At 56.6% G+C, this 17,496-nt stretch overlaps 9 protein-coding genes across 9 annotated transcripts; 7 read left to right on the top strand and 2 right to left on the bottom strand.

Moving 5' to 3' along the window:
• Nucleotides 1-2,507: 2,507 nt before the first annotated feature.
• Nucleotides 2,508-4,470, top strand: PHYSODRAFT_551390 (N-5'phosphoribosyl anthranilate isomerase/indole-3-glycerol phosphate synthase; the record flags this gene model as incomplete). The annotated part of the gene is made up of 4 exons (XM_009540627.1): nt 2,508-2,666; nt 2,750-2,840; nt 2,911-3,167; nt 3,248-4,470. The coding sequence occupies 4 exons, from the start codon at nt 2,508-2,510 to the stop codon at nt 4,424-4,426; spliced, it is 1,686 nt and encodes a 561-aa protein (XP_009538922.1). The 3' UTR covers nt 4,427-4,470.
• Nucleotides 4,471-5,046: 576 nt separating this feature from the next.
• Nucleotides 5,047-5,484, top strand: PHYSODRAFT_534044 (hypothetical protein; the record flags this gene model as incomplete). The annotated part of the gene is made up of 1 exon (XM_009540626.1): nt 5,047-5,484. One exon carries the CDS (start codon nt 5,047-5,049, stop codon nt 5,482-5,484), a length of 438 nt encoding a protein of 145 aa, XP_009538921.1.
• A 1,142-nt stretch (nt 5,485-6,626) lies between these two features.
• On the top strand, nt 6,627-7,130 carry PHYSODRAFT_534054 (hypothetical protein; the record flags this gene model as incomplete). The annotated part of the gene is made up of 1 exon (XM_009540625.1): nt 6,627-7,130. A coding segment is annotated over one exon (504 nt), but the record flags the coding sequence as incomplete, so codon positions are not given.
• A 45-nt stretch (nt 7,131-7,175) lies between these two features.
• Nucleotides 7,176-8,792, top strand: PHYSODRAFT_534016 (hypothetical protein; the record flags this gene model as incomplete). Its single annotated transcript, XM_009540624.1, has 2 exons — nt 7,176-7,762; nt 7,844-8,792. The coding sequence occupies 2 exons, from the start codon at nt 7,176-7,178 to the stop codon at nt 8,790-8,792; spliced, it is 1,536 nt and encodes a 511-aa protein (XP_009538919.1).
• Nucleotides 8,793-9,296: 504 nt separating this feature from the next.
• Nucleotides 9,297-10,976, top strand: PHYSODRAFT_307684 (hypothetical protein; the record flags this gene model as incomplete). Its single annotated transcript, XM_009540623.1, has 1 exon — nt 9,297-10,976. The coding sequence occupies one exon, from the start codon at nt 9,297-9,299 to the stop codon at nt 10,974-10,976; it is 1,680 nt and encodes a 559-aa protein (XP_009538918.1).
• A 92-nt stretch (nt 10,977-11,068) lies between these two features.
• On the bottom strand, nt 11,069-12,499 carry PHYSODRAFT_534042 (hypothetical protein; the record flags this gene model as incomplete). Its single annotated transcript, XM_009540622.1, has 3 exons — nt 11,069-11,143; nt 11,222-11,348; nt 11,394-12,499. The coding sequence occupies 3 exons, from the start codon at nt 12,497-12,499 to the stop codon at nt 11,069-11,071; spliced, it is 1,308 nt and encodes a 435-aa protein (XP_009538917.1).
• An 821-nt stretch (nt 12,500-13,320) lies between these two features.
• PHYSODRAFT_376748 (hypothetical protein) lies at nt 13,321-13,947 on the top strand (the record flags this gene model as incomplete). Its single annotated transcript, XM_009540621.1, has 1 exon — nt 13,321-13,947. A coding segment is annotated over one exon (627 nt), but the record flags the coding sequence as incomplete, so codon positions are not given.
• Nucleotides 13,948-15,933: 1,986 nt separating this feature from the next.
• Nucleotides 15,934-16,752, top strand: PHYSODRAFT_289221 (hypothetical protein). The gene is made up of 2 exons (XM_009540620.1): nt 15,934-16,184; nt 16,254-16,752. Exons 1-2 carry the CDS (start codon nt 16,106-16,108, stop codon nt 16,694-16,696), a joined length of 522 nt encoding a protein of 173 aa, XP_009538915.1. The 5' UTR covers nt 15,934-16,105; the 3' UTR covers nt 16,697-16,752.
• Nucleotides 16,753-16,798: 46 nt separating this feature from the next.
• Nucleotides 16,799-17,038, bottom strand: PHYSODRAFT_534056 (hypothetical protein; the record flags this gene model as incomplete). Its single annotated transcript, XM_009540619.1, has 1 exon — nt 16,799-17,038. A coding segment is annotated over one exon (240 nt), but the record flags the coding sequence as incomplete, so codon positions are not given.
• Between the last annotated feature and the right edge of the window lie 458 nt (nt 17,039-17,496).

Below are 17,496 nucleotides of genomic sequence, written 5' to 3'. Positions count from 1 at the left end.
GCGGCCGGGCGGATGTGGACGATTGAGGCGACGAGAAGTCCATCTGCCGTAGCACTCTAGGTGTCTGCGGGGGCTGTTGGGTCGGACTCGAGTACGGCCTAAAGCGTGGAGATCGCCTCACTGCTGAGGCAGGAGAGGATCGGAGGCTTCTCGGCGCCGATGCTGGCGGAGATCGGTGCGTTCTTGGTGCTGATCCTGGAGTTTGTTGGTTTCTCCTCCCTGACTGTGGAGTGCGAGGCGCGATGGATGCTGCAGCTGCTGGCAGCGTGCCAGCAACTGGTTCAGGGTGCATGGTGAAAGGTCCCTGTCCTCGAACGAGCTGTGCGTGAAGGGCAGGAGTGGCAGGGGAATGTATACTCGACAGGAAAATGCGGAGGGCAAGCACTTTTGGACTTTTGGACACTTCAAAACTGTTTTAAACATGAACGACCCTTTTGAACGTTCTTTACGCGTCCAATCATCCGGCGCGGGTGTCTAGGAAAAAAAATATCGGGTTGCAGCGCTCGCCTTCGCTCGCTCGCGCAGACCCGCCCCCGCCTGATCGGCGGGTGTTGACGATCGGTGAACGCGCTCAGCGAGACTCGCGCTCGCGTTCGCTCGCCCTCCCCCTTTAACCTAACTGCGCTGTTGGCTAGAGGCGCATTAAAAGCGCTTAAGACTCCTTGGAAGATAGCGCATTCGATTGCATGCAACACGCATCGCGCCTAACGCAACGCAACGCACTGGGAAGGCGTTTGCTCCCGCATACGTAGTACACACATGCATATAAGCACCGCAGTAGGACATGCACACATTAGAATAAGGTTGAGCGGGTGACCGCTGCAGAGGGTCGCACGACGCGGAGGCGGAGCGAGCGCGACCCGGTAGATTCTGAAATGAGAGCTGTTGTGAGCCAGTCGCTCCAAACATGAAATTTCACGTCTGGAAAATTTACATTGCGTCAATGTTAGCGATCACGCAACATTGGACCCCATCAATGTTATTGATCCCTCACATTGAGGCTGATTTTCAATGTTGCTTTAATGACTCTCGAAGAATGACTCTCACTCTCGAAGAATGACTCTCTCGAAGAATGACTCTCTCGAAGAGAGAGTCTCGAAGAATGACTCTCACTCTCGAAGAATGACTCTCTCGAAGAATGACTCTCTCGAAGAGAGAGAGTCATTAAAGCAACATTGAAAATCAGCCTCAATGTGAGGGATCAATAACATTGATGGGGTCCAATGTTGCGTGATCGCTAACATTGACGCAATGTAAATTTTCCAGACGTGAAATTTCATGTTTGGAGCGACTGGCTCACAACAGCTCTCATTTCAGAATCTACCGGGTCGCGCTCGCTCCGCCTCCGCGTCGTGCGACCCTCTGCAGCGGTCACCCGCTCAACCTTATTCTAATGTGTGCATGTCCTACTGCGGTGCTTATATGCATGTGTGTACTACGTATGCGGGAGCAAACGCCTTCCCAGTGCGTTGCGTTGCGTTAGGCGCGATGCGTGTTGCATGCAATCGAATGCGCTATCTTCCAAGGAGTCTTAAGCGCTTTTAATGCGCCTCTAGCCAACAGCGCAGTTAGGTTAAAGGGGGAGGGCGAGCGAACGCGAGCGCGAGCCACGCTGAGCGCGTTCACCGATCGTCAACACCCGCCGATCAGGCGGGGGCGGGTCTGCGCGAGCGAGCGAAGGCGAGCGCTGCAACCCGATATTTTTTTCCTAGACACCGCGCCTGGCCGAGCCGAGGACTTAGCATAAGGCACGAGGGGGTGGGGCAGGCCGCACAGCGGCGCCCCCCCGAGCGAAGCGAGAGAGGGGCGGGCCCCCCGAAGTGCCGTCGCTAAGTCCGCAGGCGAAAGCCAACGCGAGTGTCCTGCCAACTAGGAACAGACAACACGTGGCGCCCAGGTAGAGCTGCGCGTAGATCCCGTAGAGCCCATTCTCCTGCTGCATGTGTCGGCGCGTACACCATGACGCGCTTGCCGCGTTAGCGGCGGAAGCTGTTGGCGCACGCCCCGAGTGATGCAGCGTGCTTCGCTGTCGTGCTGTCGAGCTGTCGAGCTGTCGTGGCACGCGTCCACTATTGTCACATTGGTAAACCAAATATTCTGCTACGAGAGATACTGTAACATTGTGCAATGTTAGGCAGAGGCACCATTGTTGCGCTCAATGTTACGCAGCGCCAACATTTCAATGTTGCTTTAATCTGTGCCTCTCTCTTCCCACAGGGCCAGCGTCGCTGAGGACCGCGTCATCACTACACCTGCGTATTCGCCGCCGCGTCAACGACGGCACTGAATAATCAGCACCAAGTGATTGGTGGCACCAATTTGGTGCTGCGGAGCTGAAAGGCACAGCCATGAAGCCACAGCGTCGCTGGTGTCGGTGGTGAGGCTTGAACAAAAACCGTTTCAGCGTCACATCATCACTAAAGTGTACTGCGATTTAGGGGTTAATCGGGGCTCCCCGCTTGCCTCTCACTTCCAAAAACGCACATACCGATCAGTAGCAGCGCAGCATGGGGAACATCCTGGAGGAGATCGCGGCGCAGCGCCGCCTGGACGTGGAGGCCGCCAAGCAGGTCGTGTCGGCGGAGCAGCTGACCAAGAAGATCGAGAGCGCGGAGGCCGTCTACGGCCCGGCGCTGCCCGTGCTCGACCGTCTGAACGCGCCCGCGGTGCGTCACTGTCGACTCGGAGAAGGAAGAAGGCTAAGGGAGGGAGGAAGAGAGCTCATTGCCTCGTTGTGTGCTGCTAGCAGAAGGAGGGATGGTCGGACATTGCGCTGGCCGCCGAGTTCAAGCGCGCGAGCCCCAGCAAGGGAGACATCGCCACGGAGCTCAACCTCCAGGGTGCGCTGCCCATTATATAGCTCTATTGCTGTCTAATAGGCTAATGTGGTGGGTTTATGGCTGAACGCAGAACAAGTGAAGGCCTACGCGGACGCAGGCGCCAGCATGATCTCCGTGCTGACGGAGCCCAAGTGGTTCAAGGGCTCGCTTGAGGACATGCAGGCGGCCAGGGACGTCGTGGAGGGGATGAGCGCGCGCCCCGCCATCCTGCGCAAGGACTTCATCATCGACGTGTACCAGCTGCTGGAGGCCCGCGCCTACGGTGCCGACTGCGTGCTGCTCATCGTGGCGCTGCTGTCCCAGGAGCAGCTCAACGAGCTCATTGAGGTGAGTGGCAGCGTTGCAACAAGGGTGAAATCATCAGAGCTGTCTCTAATGCGTGTTGTGTGCTGTACTGTGTGCTGTAGGTGACCCACAAGCTCGGCATGTGCGCCCTGGTGGAGGTGAACAGCGTCAAGGAGCTGGATATCGCGCTGGCTGCCCGCGCCAGGCTGATCGGAGTCAACAACCGCGACCTCCGCACGTTTAAGGTGGACCTCAACACGACGGCCCGCGTCGCGGACGCCATTCGTGAGCGCGGTCTCTCACTCGGACGCGATGGCGTCACGCTCTTCGCGCTGAGCGGCATTCGCTCGCACGCGGACGTCGTCAAGTACGAGAAGTGCGGCGCCCGCGGCATCTTGGTCGGCGAGTTCTTGATGAAGAGCGGAGACGTTGCCACGACGGTGAAGGACCTCCTGCAGGCTGTGACGCACCACTCGGAGCTGGGCGACCTCCCTCTGCTCCCGCCGCTCGCGAAGGTGTGTGGTGTCACGACTGTGGAGTATGCTCTGGCGGCTCTGCGTAATGGCGCCAACATGATCGGAATCATCATGGCGGAGCACTCGCCTCGCTACGTCCAGGCGGAGCAAGCTAAGGCAATTGCGAAGGCTGTGCGCGAATACGGCGAGCGCGCGGGCCCGATCCTTCCCGAGATCCTGGAGGCCAACCTCGACGGCCAAAACGACTGGTTCCACAGGAACGTGTTGGCTCTCCGTGAGGCGTGCTCGCGTGCACCTCTGGTGGTTGGTGTGTTCGCCAATAAGACGGCCGCTGAGATGAACGCGGCAGCGGAAGATATTGGGCTGGACCTGGTGCAGCTGCACGGCGACGAGGGCTTTGAGATCTGCAAGGACATCAAGTACCCCACCATTCGCGCCCTGCACCTACCGGACACCGCGCTGAGTGACGGCGTGGACGCGGAGGCTGTGCTGCAGCAGGTGCACGAGGGTCTCGCCAACTACATTCTGCTCGACACGACGATGAAGGGCCAGCAGGGCGGCACCGGCGTCACCTTCGACTGGAAGATCGCGGCCATCTTCGCGCACGCACGGATTCCGTGTCTGATGGCCGGCGGCCTGACTCCGGAGAATGTTGTGAAGGCCCTCTCGGTCGGCCACCCTGTGGGCGTGGACGTTAGCAGCGGCGTGGAGGTGAAGGGCTCCCCTGGCGTGAAGGACCTGGACAAGGTGGCTGCCTTCTTGAAGGCCGTGAAGGACTACCTGTCCGTGGCTGCGCTCAAGATCGACGAGGAGAAGGAGACGTAGAGAAGTCACAGAAATACCTGGACAAAAGACATGTCTTCAGCGTGGACTTATTGCTTTCTTCTTCTCCCTGATAGACTCTCTTGAAGCGAAAGTCTCAATCTAGCTCGGAGGGTCTCAATCAAACTCGGAGAAAGCGCTGAGGACTTTCGCTGCGAGATGAGGGAGAAGATGGATGAGAGGCGACACTGCTCTCTCGAGGAAACCAAAGCTCCATTTCCTCATTGTGAAATTTTCGTTGTGGTCGCTCCATCGCCATCGTTCTCCTCGCTCGACCGATGTTGCGCAGGCTGCTGCTAGCTGCGCTAGTGCTGCTAGTGGCCGGCCTGTGCTCGGACCAAGCAAGCAGTCAATTCGTTCGGGATCCAACGTTTTTCGGCAACCCCCAGGCGGCAGCTATGATGATGAACTCTCAAGCTTCGCCGTCGACCAGCTCGAGCTTGAACTTGACGTCTGCTTCATCTCTGTCTGGGTCGTCGCAGGGGTCGAAGAAGTCGTCTTCGAGCGATGACTCTAGCCTCACTGGGAGTGGCAGCCATGGTGATTCCAGTAGCGAAGGCGGGGGCTCTGACAGTTCTGCGAGTGAAGGGAGTGGCGACGACAGCGACAGCGGCAGCTGGAGCATGTCGGGTTCCGGCAGTTCGAGCTTGGAGTACGGGTGCGACTGCAGATCAGTCCGTCGAGTGTCGCTCATGGGGGCTTCGGACTACTGCCTGGACCCCAACGCCCCGCTGAGCAGCAAGTGCGGGAACGTTGACCTCGGTGAAAGTGGCGCTTGCCCAATTACCGGGGCCCAGCCGTGCTCGCCCAAGGGCCATGTGCTGGCGAACGACTCGCTCTGCGCGCTGGACGAGAAGGACGAGACGTACAAGTGCGTGGCCAGCAAGAAAGACCTGGAGATCCAGAAGAAGGGCAAGAAGAAAAAAAAGAAATCAAATCGTCGAGGCCACGGGGGATCGGGCTCGTCGATGAGCGATGCGCCGTCGCACCTGATGCTGACAGCTCGACAAGTCGTGTCGATCGTGGTCTGCGTGGCAGCTGGAATCATGGCGGTCGTGTAGTGGACGGCAGTCCAGGTATCAACAAGCTTCGTTGAATACAATTGCGTTTGTTGTTCTAACAAAGCTCTGCAACATGGCGCGAAGTCTTGAATGCTCTAATTGCCCTCGTGACTCAGCATGCTGGAGCACAAAGTTGCTGAGGCGCAACCCTGTCGATGTTGAAGTTTGAGCAGCAGAGTGTTGGTCCTAACGTTGAAGTTGACGATTGCGGCCTCATTCCGCATTTTCCGCGCTAGAGCGCGAGTCCCTCCAGTAGTTAGCAGTCAAGGTCTACGATGGTGCTTCTGGTGGGGCAGTGGGGAGAGGAGGGCAAGACGGCAGAGCGTGTGGTGCGTTGGTCTGCTAAGGACTCCTACGTAAAGTTTAGGAGACGAGCAGGAATTGACCTAGTACATGCACTCGACATCGAAACTTTACAGCTGCAATCGACGTCAGCTCCTCACTGCTTAAGCCCGGATCCCGCCTCAACCAAGCGCAGTCCCCGCGACAGCGTCGGTCAAGGGCTCACTCAAGAGCTTGGACGTGAAGATGCGCCACCGAGGACTTTGGTCTTGGAGTACTGGGGCAGAACGGACCAGTGTCTCGAGCGCAAATGGGCGCACATGGACATGGTGGACGAGCTCTTTGAGTCTAGAGAGGAGCTCATACTTGCAACGACGCTGAGCAACGCGGAAACCGCTCTGGAGCCTAACATGTTTCCGTACGATACCCCCGAAGGAATCGAGCACTGGACGCTGTGGAGTCGCCATGAGATGGACGGCGCAGAGATCGAGGAGTACGTCTGCAACTGGTTGCGGGAGAACGCCCCTCACGTAGAGAGCTGGAACTACGACGAAAACCCGTCCCGCTCGATCGACATCTTCCACGTCCACGTGTACTTGCTAGCGCCAGCACAGCCGAGGTCACCCCGAGTGAATGCTGGCTCAGTATTGCTGTGGAGTGTCTAATGGTGCGGTTTACTGGTTCGCTGCTCCAGCAAGTAACGAGGCGGTTTATGCTACCGAAAGTAGAGGGCTACCGGTAGCTAGCAACTATTCCACGAACAATGATCCCTTCATGTTATTGCTTCCTTCTCTCCAAATCGGGGCACGTTGCGGCCGATGTCACTAAGTGTCACTCATTCGCCATCGCGATCCGATCCCATGGTCAGGCGCTCGCTGGTCGATGACGTTACCGCGCTGCGCGGACTGCTGAGCCTGCTGCCTGGCCGTGACAGCGCGGCCGAGCGCGAGGCTGCGTCGCTGTCTCTGGTGGTGAACTTCCGGTTCGCGGCGCCTCAGTCCGTGGCCCAAGCGCTCGCGTCGATGGCCGCAATCGAGAGCTACTCGCAGTCGCTGCAGCGCTACCCGCTGGTGAAGCAGGCCTTCTGGGAGCAGGTGCTGGCCTCGGACCTCATGGTCGGAGGCGGCAAGCCACACAAGCAGCAGCTGCAGCTTCGACACGAGCAGTTCCCGCGGCTGGTGCTGGACTTCTCGCGCTGCCAGATCACGGCGAAGCTGCTGGAGACGCTGGCGCGGTTCTTCGCGAGCTCAGAGACGCAGCAATTGCAGCCGACGCTGCAGTCGCAATTCTCAGGGGTGGAGATGGAGGACAGGAAGGCAGGCGCCACCATTCGGGCGGTTCCGGTGGCTTTGCGGTTCGTCAGGAATCAACTGACTGCATCTTTGATCCGGATGCTCAAGGCGGTGGTGATGGCTGAGAGGCAGGAGGTCGGGGAGAGTCGAAGGGCAGCGAGATACTGCGTCACGTCGCTGGATTTGAGCGATAACGCTATTGAGGGAGACAATTTGACGGCTTTAGCGGAGTTGTTGGACGGCTGCAGCCGAAGGAGACTCGGACGTTGCGACCTACCGCTGGACGAGTTGAAACTGGAGAACACGATGCATCGGACGCTGACGACGGTGAGTTGGGCTGCGTTTCGGGCGTTTGTCATTGCGGCGTTTGGAGTCGCTGGAGACAACAGGAACAGGAACTGCTTGAAGAGGCTGTCCCTTGCGCACAACTCGCTGAATTACCATCATGTGGCGTGCATCTGCTCGGCCTTGAGGTGTGAAGGCACGACTATCGAAGAGCTGTCCCTGGCTCGCACCTTTTCGCTGTTAGACCCCGCGGATCGCAGACTCTGCTGGCAGTGGCTGGCGATTGGCCTTCGCCCCACGATTCCTCGGGACGGAGGAACGGGGCTACGGAGACTCGACTTGTCGAACAACCCCTTGTTCCCGCTGGAGAGCGATGCGTGGCTGAACTGCCTTCGCGATCCACAGAAGACGGTGGTGCAGTGGCTTGAAGACGCTGCGCTTCGGACGCGCTCGAATCGAGACGCAACGGCAGCAGCAACAATTCGTTGCCTCTTGTCTAGTAGCACGGAGCTATACTCTTTGCCAGTCAAAGCCTCTCCTCGCCTGCGTATCATCGAGAAAGAAGTCCAAGAAGCCAACCTTCGAGCCGAGTCAAAGGAGTGGGAAGTGCTGGCGTCTCTGGATGGATGGCTTTGCGTTATAGTCCCGGGGTTTGGGGTCGTTTGGACCAAAGCAAAACATGCGATGTCTTGGGAGCACGATGAGGAAGGCGTCCCCTCTGCTTCTGCAGTATTGTCGGAGCTAGTAATGAACGGTATGGCGGACTCTCGGACTACGACGGAGGCGCTGGAGAACTTCCTGGGCGGTTTTGGAGGGCGCTTGCAGTCGCTAGAGCTGCGCCGCAACGCGTTGTCTGCCATGGACCTGGATGCTATTCTCGCTGGCTGCCGAGAGCTCCACACGCTGGATGTAGAAGGCTGCAGGATCCTGCAGTTACAGCTACTCGTGGATGCGCTGGGCGGGGACTTAGGCCAGCACCTGCGCACACTGAACCTCAACGCCAATCTAGTTGGTGCCGACTCCGTGAACGTGTTGGCAGCAGCTCTACGCGGGCTTGCACACGATCACGCCCCGGTTCTCCAAGAGCTGCGTGTGGCGCACAACGAAATCGGCGCCAACGGCGTGCGCCACCTGCACGCTGCCCTCGAGGCGAACAAGCAGTTGACGCTGCTGGAATTGGATCTCCCGAACGAGGGCGCGGAAGCTCCTCGACGACCTGATGACGACGAGTACATTCAGCTCTATCGCACTCGCTGCATGCGCCTGGATGTGTCGTTCCAGAACGAGCTGTTGGGAGTGTCTCCGCTGCCTGCGGATCGCAAGCTCGCGTTCTTGCTCATGTTGAACACGCGCGACGTGGTGCTCGATCCGGGAATCTGCAGCGTCATCTTCGATTTTGCGGCTGACGAAAAGCGGCGCCGGATACTCTGGAACTCTGCGCACTCCTGATATGCGAGAGATGACGGCCATCGCGAGGAGAGATGCAGAGCCTCATATGCTCGAGTGCCGTGATTCGCTTCGATCTCGTGCCATGATGAGTCAAGAGGCACCCGCAGCTTTGGCTTTTGTCATTGGCACGACACTCATGGATCCTTGAGCTGCTTGTCTGTCTGCTAGCGTCGGCTGCGATTTCTATCTGCCGGTCTGGCACACGAGCTCTTCTTCAGCTCTCCTTCACACCGATGAACTCACGTGAAGTTCATGGAACAGCGAGCGGACAGAGGGAGGCCATGAGCCTCGCCCTGGGATTTGCACAAAGTAATTTCTCGTTTTGATATGCTGAGGTACCGGCTGGTTAGTGTGCTGAACCATTTCGATTTTCAGGCGGAGCGAGGGAGGCGAGTCTATCGGGGCGAGGTGGTGGGACAGGATACGTACATACGTCACGGAGGGGAGGAGCTAGCATTACTCGACCGCCGGCCATCAGCTGCAAAAGCTCAGTAGAGAACGACCATGAAGGACGGGCACGACTCGAGGAGCGTCAGGTCGAGGAGCGGCAGGTCCAAGAGCTTGTACGACTCGGAGGGCGGCTTCTCGTTGACGCCGCACAGCGCGATACTGCTGTTTGACTTCGGCTCGAGAGACCGAGCGCCGCCCCCAACGCAGCACACGAATCCGTTCTCGTACCGGGGCCTGGGGGTCAAGGACATGATCACGTCGCCGTACGACAAGAGCGCGAGCGTGAGCATTTGGCAGGTGGCTCTTGGGGCAGGGATTGGACTCACGACGGGCGTGATGCTCATCCACTACGAGGTTAGCGGCGCGTGGGCCGACTGGATCGCGATGCCTGGCGTCCTCTTTATCCAAGCTCTCAAGTGTTTGGTGGCTCCGATGGTGTTCTGCAGTGTGATCGTGTGTATCGGAGAGTTGGTGGAGGCTGGCAAGGCTGCGTCCATCGGAAGACGTATTATCACCTCCTTCGCTATGGCCTCCATCGCGTCGTCGTGTACTGGCACCCTCTTCGCCTTTGCGATGTCGCACCTCTATCCGTCAAGCGCCGTGGTGCCGATCAAGCCGACTATTCCATCGCTGACATTCCAGTGTGCTGACGGCTCCTATCTCTCGTACTTGGTGAATGGAACGATCGCGTGCAGCTCAACTAACAGCACGTCGTCAAGCAACATGTTCGTGATGGATGATGTGAGTGGCTACTTGAAGACGTCGGACACGGAGTTCGAGAACTTGAACGTCTCGGAGCAGATTTTCAGTATCGTGAAGGACCTGGTGCCGGAGAACATCTTCGAGTCATTTGCGGGCTCTTCGACGCTCAGCGTTATCGCGTTCGCTATCTGGGTGGGAGTGGCATTAGTCAAGAGTGTGGACAGAGAAGCAGGCGTGGAGAACTACCCCCTGCTTATGGTGACGCACGCGAACGCAGTGATCCTCCTCCTCGTGAACATCGTGGTGAAGTACATCCCGATCGCTGTCATCTCGTTGATCGCGGGCTCAATTGCCAGCTACAGTTCATCGACGGAGCTCGTCGAGGGCGTCGCCTTCTTGGTCGGCACTTTGATTGTGGCCCTTCTTACGCTCACTGTCGGAGTTTTCGGGCTCGCGCTTTTCGTGACGACAAGGAGGAATATCTTCTCGCACCTGTGGCAAATGGTTCCAGCCCAGATCTTCATTTTTGGATGTTCATCCTCGATCGCAACGCTGCCGATGACCATGCGCTGTGTGGACGCTACAAGAGAAGTATCGTACCAATTATCGCGGTTCATGCTGCCTCTGGGGGCCACGAGTAACCTCAACGGGACAGCCGTGTACATACCGCTGGCTTGCGTTTTCCTAGCGAAAGTCGGTGGGTATGACGCCTTGCTAACGCCGCTACGCTTCGTGCTGCTGGGCTTTGTTAGCGCTATCGCCTCCTTTGGTGTCGCTGGCGTCCCCCACGCTGGGCTGGTGATGGTGCTCACGGTGTGGCGAACAGTTTTTGGCGTGGACGTGCCGGTGGTGTTCTCCATTCTTGTGAGTACGGACTGGATCCTAGATCGCCTGCGGTCCATCGTGAACATCACGAACGACACGATCATCGTGCGTATTATCGCTGCGCGGTGCGACGAGACCATCTTGCACCAGCTAAGCACCCAGCATACAGAAGGCACCGAGCTCTTAAGTCACATGCCAAGGAGTTAATATATTATAGTGAATCTGTCGAACTCTTGCCACTCCTGCCGAGCCAACTCCACGAGGAAAACTCGTTTGATGATCGCAGTATGGTTCACAAACTACGAGCTTGATCGGATGGCGTCGAGTACCTGCTTGTTGTAGTATTCAGCGGCTTGCTGAACACGCGAATACATCTGCGATGGCCAACAACAACACGGACAAGATCAGCGACCACAAAGCGCCTGACAGACCTGCAAGACTACTACACTCACCTGCTCCAGCTCCTTCAGCTCTTTTTGGTAGCGCGCTTCATCCTCCTTCATCTTGAGCTCCACCTTGCGACTAGCATCAGTATTCTGAGTGATACGTTGGCGGGCTTCAAAGCGAGCGGCCTCCATCCTGCTCAACTCCTCGCGGGCGCTTCTAAGCGCAACACTGGCCGACTCCTCCTTCATGCGCGAATCCGCAATGTACCTCTCCAGCTCGCGTTTCTTGAGCTCCACCACCTTCTCCAGTCGCTGTCGACGCGTGATGGTCTCGGCCGTTCGGTGCTGAAGCTCGGTGATCCGCGTCTTGGTGGTCTTGACCTGGTGCTTGGCCTCCTTGCAGGCCTTCATCTCCTGCTCGATCTCGCCCAGCAGCGCAAACGTCCTGGCCAGCTCCTTCTCCGCCCGCTCGTACACTTCGATGAAGGCGAGCACGCTGTTCTGCTTGTCTTCGAGCTCGTTCAGGTCTTCCTTGGCCTTCTCCACGTTCTCAGCGATGGCCTTGAGCTCGCCCTTGACGCGGTCGGGCGACGTGACGATCAGGCCCTTGAGCCGCTCGATCTCCTCCTCGGCCTGGAGCTTGTTGAACCTGGCGGACGCGACGTCGTCCAGCATCTTGTTGCGCGCGACCTTCATCTCGCTCGTCTCGTGGTGCATCTCGGCCTGCTTCTTGTTGAGCTTGTCGATCTCGCGGTCGAGCTCCGTCACCTCCTTCTCGAGCTCCAGGCGCACGGGCTCCTCGTCCTTCTGCTCCTCCAGCAGCTGGTCCAGCTCGCGCTGCAGCGCCGCGTTCTCGTCCTGCAGCGCCTTCTTGCGCAGCAGCAGCTCGTCCGTCTCGCGCGTGACCTCCCCGAAGGCGGCCAGCCGCTCCTCGCGGAACTTGGCGAAGTTGATGAGCGCGCTGAGCTGCCGCCGCACGCGCTTGGGCGTCGGGTGCAGCACGTCGCGCAGCCCGAAGTCGTCCACGCCGCAGGCGGCCAGCAGCCGCTGCGCCGTGCGGTAGAAGGTGAGCTCGGGCACCGACTCGGCGTGCAGCTCCGGGAAGCTCAGCGTGGGCAGCCCCGGGAAGGCGATCTGCGCCATGTCCTCGCGCGTCACGCCCATGGTGGACTCGATGAAGGCCTCCAGCACCTTGCGCACGGCGCCCACGTCGCACGCGCGGATCTCGTCCTCGGACACGGGCACGCGCATCTCGCGCAGACACGCGAAGATCTCGCGCGGCTTGAGCAGCGGGAACGAGTACACGCCCGCGGGCGCGGCCGACGCGGAGCCCGTGGCGCTCATCTTGAAAATGTTTGAATACCCCCGCGCTTTTTGGCTGTACCGTAATTAGGTGGATGCTAAGTGATCTGGAATGGCTATAAGTGCCACCCCTATATTTTGGCTAGATTAGCCAAAATCTAATGAGCGCATTTCATTAAAGGGATTAGGGTTTACACCACTATCTGAAAGTACCACTCCGTTTCAAAATGAAAGCACGATTGGCGTCAAAATGCGCCCTCCAAATCAATTTTCAGCTTTTTCGCGTAAGAATTGCACCACTTGAACTGCTGAATTTACCTCTTTCAATTGATGTGCTAGTTTACCTGAACCGTTTAGAATTGACCTTTGTACACTTGAATATCGTATGGCTAGTAGGCTTTTCTCTTCGAAAATGCACAAGAAAGTACAAATCATCCGTGATTTGAAGATGTCAGTAATCCCTCCCATACTCAAACCAAGTCTTGTTTCATGCTATCTTTCTGAAACAACCTTCACGGTGCATCATGCTTTCTTGTTGAAACGGAGTGGTACTATAGTAAGGGCCTGGTTGTTTCCTTCGTGTCTGGTGTCGGTGTTTTGAAGGTGTGCCATAAACATGCAATTCCTCTTTTCTGATTGGTTCACATTATTTTCATTGGTGTTGGCCCCGACACGACTCCCGGAATCGTGTCGGGGCCAACACCAAGGGAGGGGGGATTTTCATAAAGATTCAGAAGTTCTACCATGGAAGCTGATATGACCGAAGAAGCCGCTGTCGTTGCTGCTATTGGGGCGTGCGCGTCAGCGGTCGCAGCAACGCTATGTGTAGTGGCCAAGAAAGAGAAGAGCAGCATTCTCACGCTGCCTGCTCGTACGATCAGTGGTTTCAAGACAATATGCGCTTCACACAAGCGAGCTTTCACAAGTTGTGTGCTCTGCTACGTCCTCTGCGGAGGAAGCAACCGGCTACCAACACTAAGCACTCCTTTGAGACGCGAGTAGCTACAATGCTCTACTACGTAGCCTCAATGGGTGGCTTTCGAGAGACAGCACAGACGTTCGGCGTTTCAAAGAGTTGGGCTATTACAGCTGTCAACGAGCTGCTCACTGCCATCGCAGACGACTATCGCCGCTACATATATTCACCGTCGTCTCTAGAGGATTGGAGCGCGCTGCAAGAGGCGTTTGAGATCCGCGCCGGGGTGCCACTCGTCTGCGCTGCTGTCGATGGAACGCTCATCGAACTAGCACGGTTTGAAAACTACGAAGGCTGGTACTGCAGGAAAGGCTATCCTGCCGTCAACTTGCAGGTTGTTGTAGACCCCCACCAGCGCATCATGTCGTTTGATATGCGACCTGGATCCTGGAGTGACAAGAAGATTTGGGCCGCGTCTCATTTTGGGCAACATATTGATGGCATTCTTCCACCAGGCGGCTTTATTCTCGGTGATAAAGGCTACACGCTGTCAAATGCAGTTCTGATCCATTTCGAGACGTACGACCACGAGCTGGACCTGACTATCTGGGAGCGAAACTACAACTTCAGTCATAGCCGGACACGAATCGTGGTTGAGTGCACGGTTGCAACAATGAAGAATCGCTTTCGCATACTGCGCCGGCCACAAGAAGCAAAGTCGGTAAGTAAAATTTCATGGCATGCATGGTACTTCATAATATCGCAATAGACGTACAGGACAAAACGTGGCTGCCGGACCCGATGGACGAAATCCTCGCACAACACGCAGCAGAGGAAGTGATGAGAGGGCCAGGCGGTTCAGACGACAGTGATGACAGCGACGAAGACGAACTACGGACGTCCAGTATCGACGGAACGGAGTCTAAGACACGTGAAGCACGAGAGCGGCGTCAGAGAGGTATTGCACTTCGCAACGACATTGCAGATTACTTACTAGCTTAATACAATTTACCTTTCCGTTTGCTGGCTTGTCATCAGCTCAATAAGCGTTTGAATACTTTCTGTCTGCTTGCTTAGCTGTTCCTGCTGAGCCTCAATGACCGCAGCCAACTTGGCTATATCTGTAGCCACTGTGCTTCGCGCAGCCAAGGAGTCTCCGATATGACTCATTCCTTTCGACAGCGAAGTCAGTCCTGTAAATATTTTTTCACACGGTATTAGTCATTAGCGTTAATAGAACCATTGAAAAATACATGTTGATCTAGCGTACCTGCCGAAATGGCTGCAGCTGTAGTCAGCTTTGGTTTCTGGCTGGTCTGGCTACTTTCATTTTCTTCAGTGACGTCTGCGTCATCGTCAGAGACGCTTTCTTCCGAATCGACAGCATCCGCCACCGGTTGATGGCGCCCAGTAGCATCATCGAACAGCGTCTCCGCGTTCATGCCGAGCGAATTTCCCCAATAGGTAAGCATCACGTCCAGGTGCTTGGGGTTGACGCGGGGGCGATCCGTCTCATTGCCGGTGCGATTGAGGTCCTTTTTGTATTCAGCCCACTGCTGTTTCATTGCCTTGAGCTAGTGCAATACAGACAATCATACGAATTAGACATCGTGTCTAGGTAAAAAATATTGGTGAATTTGCTGTTACCTTATCCTGGTATTGCCTACTTTTCACACCTACGCCACGCTGCTTGCCTAGCTCCTTCGCGACGGCAATCCACCCGCGGTGCATGGCATGCTTGTTGCGCACATTCTTAAAGCGCTTGGCCATCCCCTTGTATATACGTAGATACAGTAATATAATAGATGTTAAGCACCTTATCATCATGTAGTAGAAAGCCAAAGCGTACGCTTACCTGAGGTAGAACAGCTTCTCAACCAGTTCCGTCGTCCAGCACAGCGGCGGAAGATCCTCTTTGCGCTGCTTCGCCTGTGCGCCTTTTGAGGGACGTGTTGAAGCTGGCGTCGTTGCTGCCGTAGCCACTAGCGAGGTTGATGGGGCCTCTTGGACCGGACTCTGCGTAGCCGTGGTCGCTGCTTGGGCGGTCGCTACAGAGACAGCATCGAGCGGGCTTGCCTGCTCGGTCGAGAGGGGGTTCGCTGCCGGCGAAGGCGTCAACTGCGTGAGAGGGATACTCGGTGTAGTAGCCGAACTGCGTAGCCAACTGAGAAGGCTTGAGCCAATCTGCGGCGATAGAACGTCACTCTCAGGGTCAGACACCGCGGCTGCCGGTGCAGGGAAACGAAAGTCGACACAGGGTCCTGCCACAGCGCAGTGGTGGTGAGGCTCCTGCGCCATCGTTGAGTTCGACGGGGTCATCGCTTAGAAAGATCTAGTAGAGAAGTGAAGTTCCTCGCAGACTCGGCGTCAGTGTTCTCGAACACCGACGAACCAGTAGGTGTATATGGAAGGCAAACACTCGACACCGGACACGATGGAAACAACCAGGCCCTAAGGTACGGTGCCACTTGTGTACCCTAACCCCTTCGGTACCCCGAATTTGATCGATTTTATCCTGTAGCCTCTCTGTGTTTGCCGCACGCGCACAGCACAACGCAAAGCAACAACAACCACGTACACCGCCATGCCCCCGCGCCCGGAGTTAGCTGAGCCACGCAAACGCAAGAATTTTACCGAGAATGACGACATCCTGCTGCTGAAGCAGGTGATTGCCGACGAGCCTTTTCGCTACGGCGGCGGCAAAGTCATGGACAAATGGGACAAAGTCGCCGATGTGTTGCTGTCAAGCCCCCTTCTCGCGTGAGACGCTGGCTGGTAAAACAGCTCAGAACCGTACTACACTGCTACTTGGTTCGTGTTTGGATAAACTTTTGTTATGCCGACAATATTCTAACTTGGCTTTGATGTAACTTCATTTAGATGCAGCGAAGAAGAAAAATGCAGCAGAGGCCCGTCTTTCAGGAGTTGAAGTGACGCTATCGGAGAAGGAAGCGCTCGCCGAGGCGCTACTCGAGACGATGGCAGAGTATCGCCATGATAGGGCTCTTAAGAAGGCAGCAGAGGCTCAAAAGGCTGAAATCGCCGAGGCAGCAGGTGAGACGGTCCGGAAGTTGGCAGTGGAGCGCCTAAAGCGGCCGGCCGCAGAGGACGGCGAAAGCCCTACGAAGAGGACGAAGCTCGTCAAGATCGTTGGCATCCTGGCCGAGTACAAGGAGAAGGAGCTGGCGGCCAAGAAGGAGCAATGGGAGGCGGAGCGTGCTGACCGCATTGCGCTAGAGCGGGAGCGACTAGTTGTCGAACGCCAGCGACAAATCGACAACCAGCGACTTATCGAGGTGCTCGCAGTTCTAGCCAAAAAGTAGTATGTAGGTGTTGTTGTTGCTGCAATGCTACGGAATCACATCATTTGATTTTGGTTTGTTGTTGACCAATTAATACGTAAGTCAAATGCATGTATTGGCTTACTACAACTCTAGATATTCTTGTAGTGATGGAGGCTTGAACTCAAAGTAAGAGCTGATTTGGTTTCCTTCGTAGTAACAGGTATGGCAGTTAGTGAGCAGCATTGCCACTCTGACGAACTTGCCAACGGGGTTGAGGCGAACTTTTAGCCCTTTTTTAAAGTCGACGTACGCCCAGAGGCTTTTCATCACTTTAAAGTTCCATTCGACCGAAGTTCTCACAGCGCTCATCTCCTTGTTAAAAACCCGCTGATGAGTTGATAGTACAGCTTGCTTGTAGCCTGTAACTACGTACTTGCTAATACTATTGTGGAGTAGCGCCCTCGCAGAAATCTCGCGAATGCGATCTCGCACAAATTCGGCGCGTCTGGATAGCGGTCGCGCCGAGCGAATTATTCCCGGTTGTTGGAGTAGCGTATCTTCGAAATACAGGCCCAAGTCTTCGCAGGCGGCTTCGGAGTTGGGGGGGGGGTTCTTGTGTTGACGCTTGTTCCTTGTCGTAGGGCGTCGAGCCTTGGGCGTGCGGCGTTATCAGGCCGGCGTTTCCTCGGCGTTCCCGTCGGGCGTGCGGCGTTATCGGGCCGGCGTTTCCTGGGGCTTGTGTGGCGTTATCGGGCCTACACGGGGGGTCTTGTGCACGGCGGTTATCAGGCCAGTGCGGTCCTTCGCCTAGGCAGCGCGTTATCGGGCGCCCACCTAAA

The sequence above is a fragment of the Phytophthora sojae genome (assembly GCF_000149755.1).
Source record: "Phytophthora sojae unplaced genomic scaffold PHYSOscaffold_16, whole genome shotgun sequence".
Taxonomy (NCBI): domain Eukaryota; phylum Oomycota; class Peronosporomycetes; order Peronosporales; family Peronosporaceae; genus Phytophthora; species Phytophthora sojae.
This window is presented reverse-complemented; position numbering and strand designations above follow the sequence as displayed.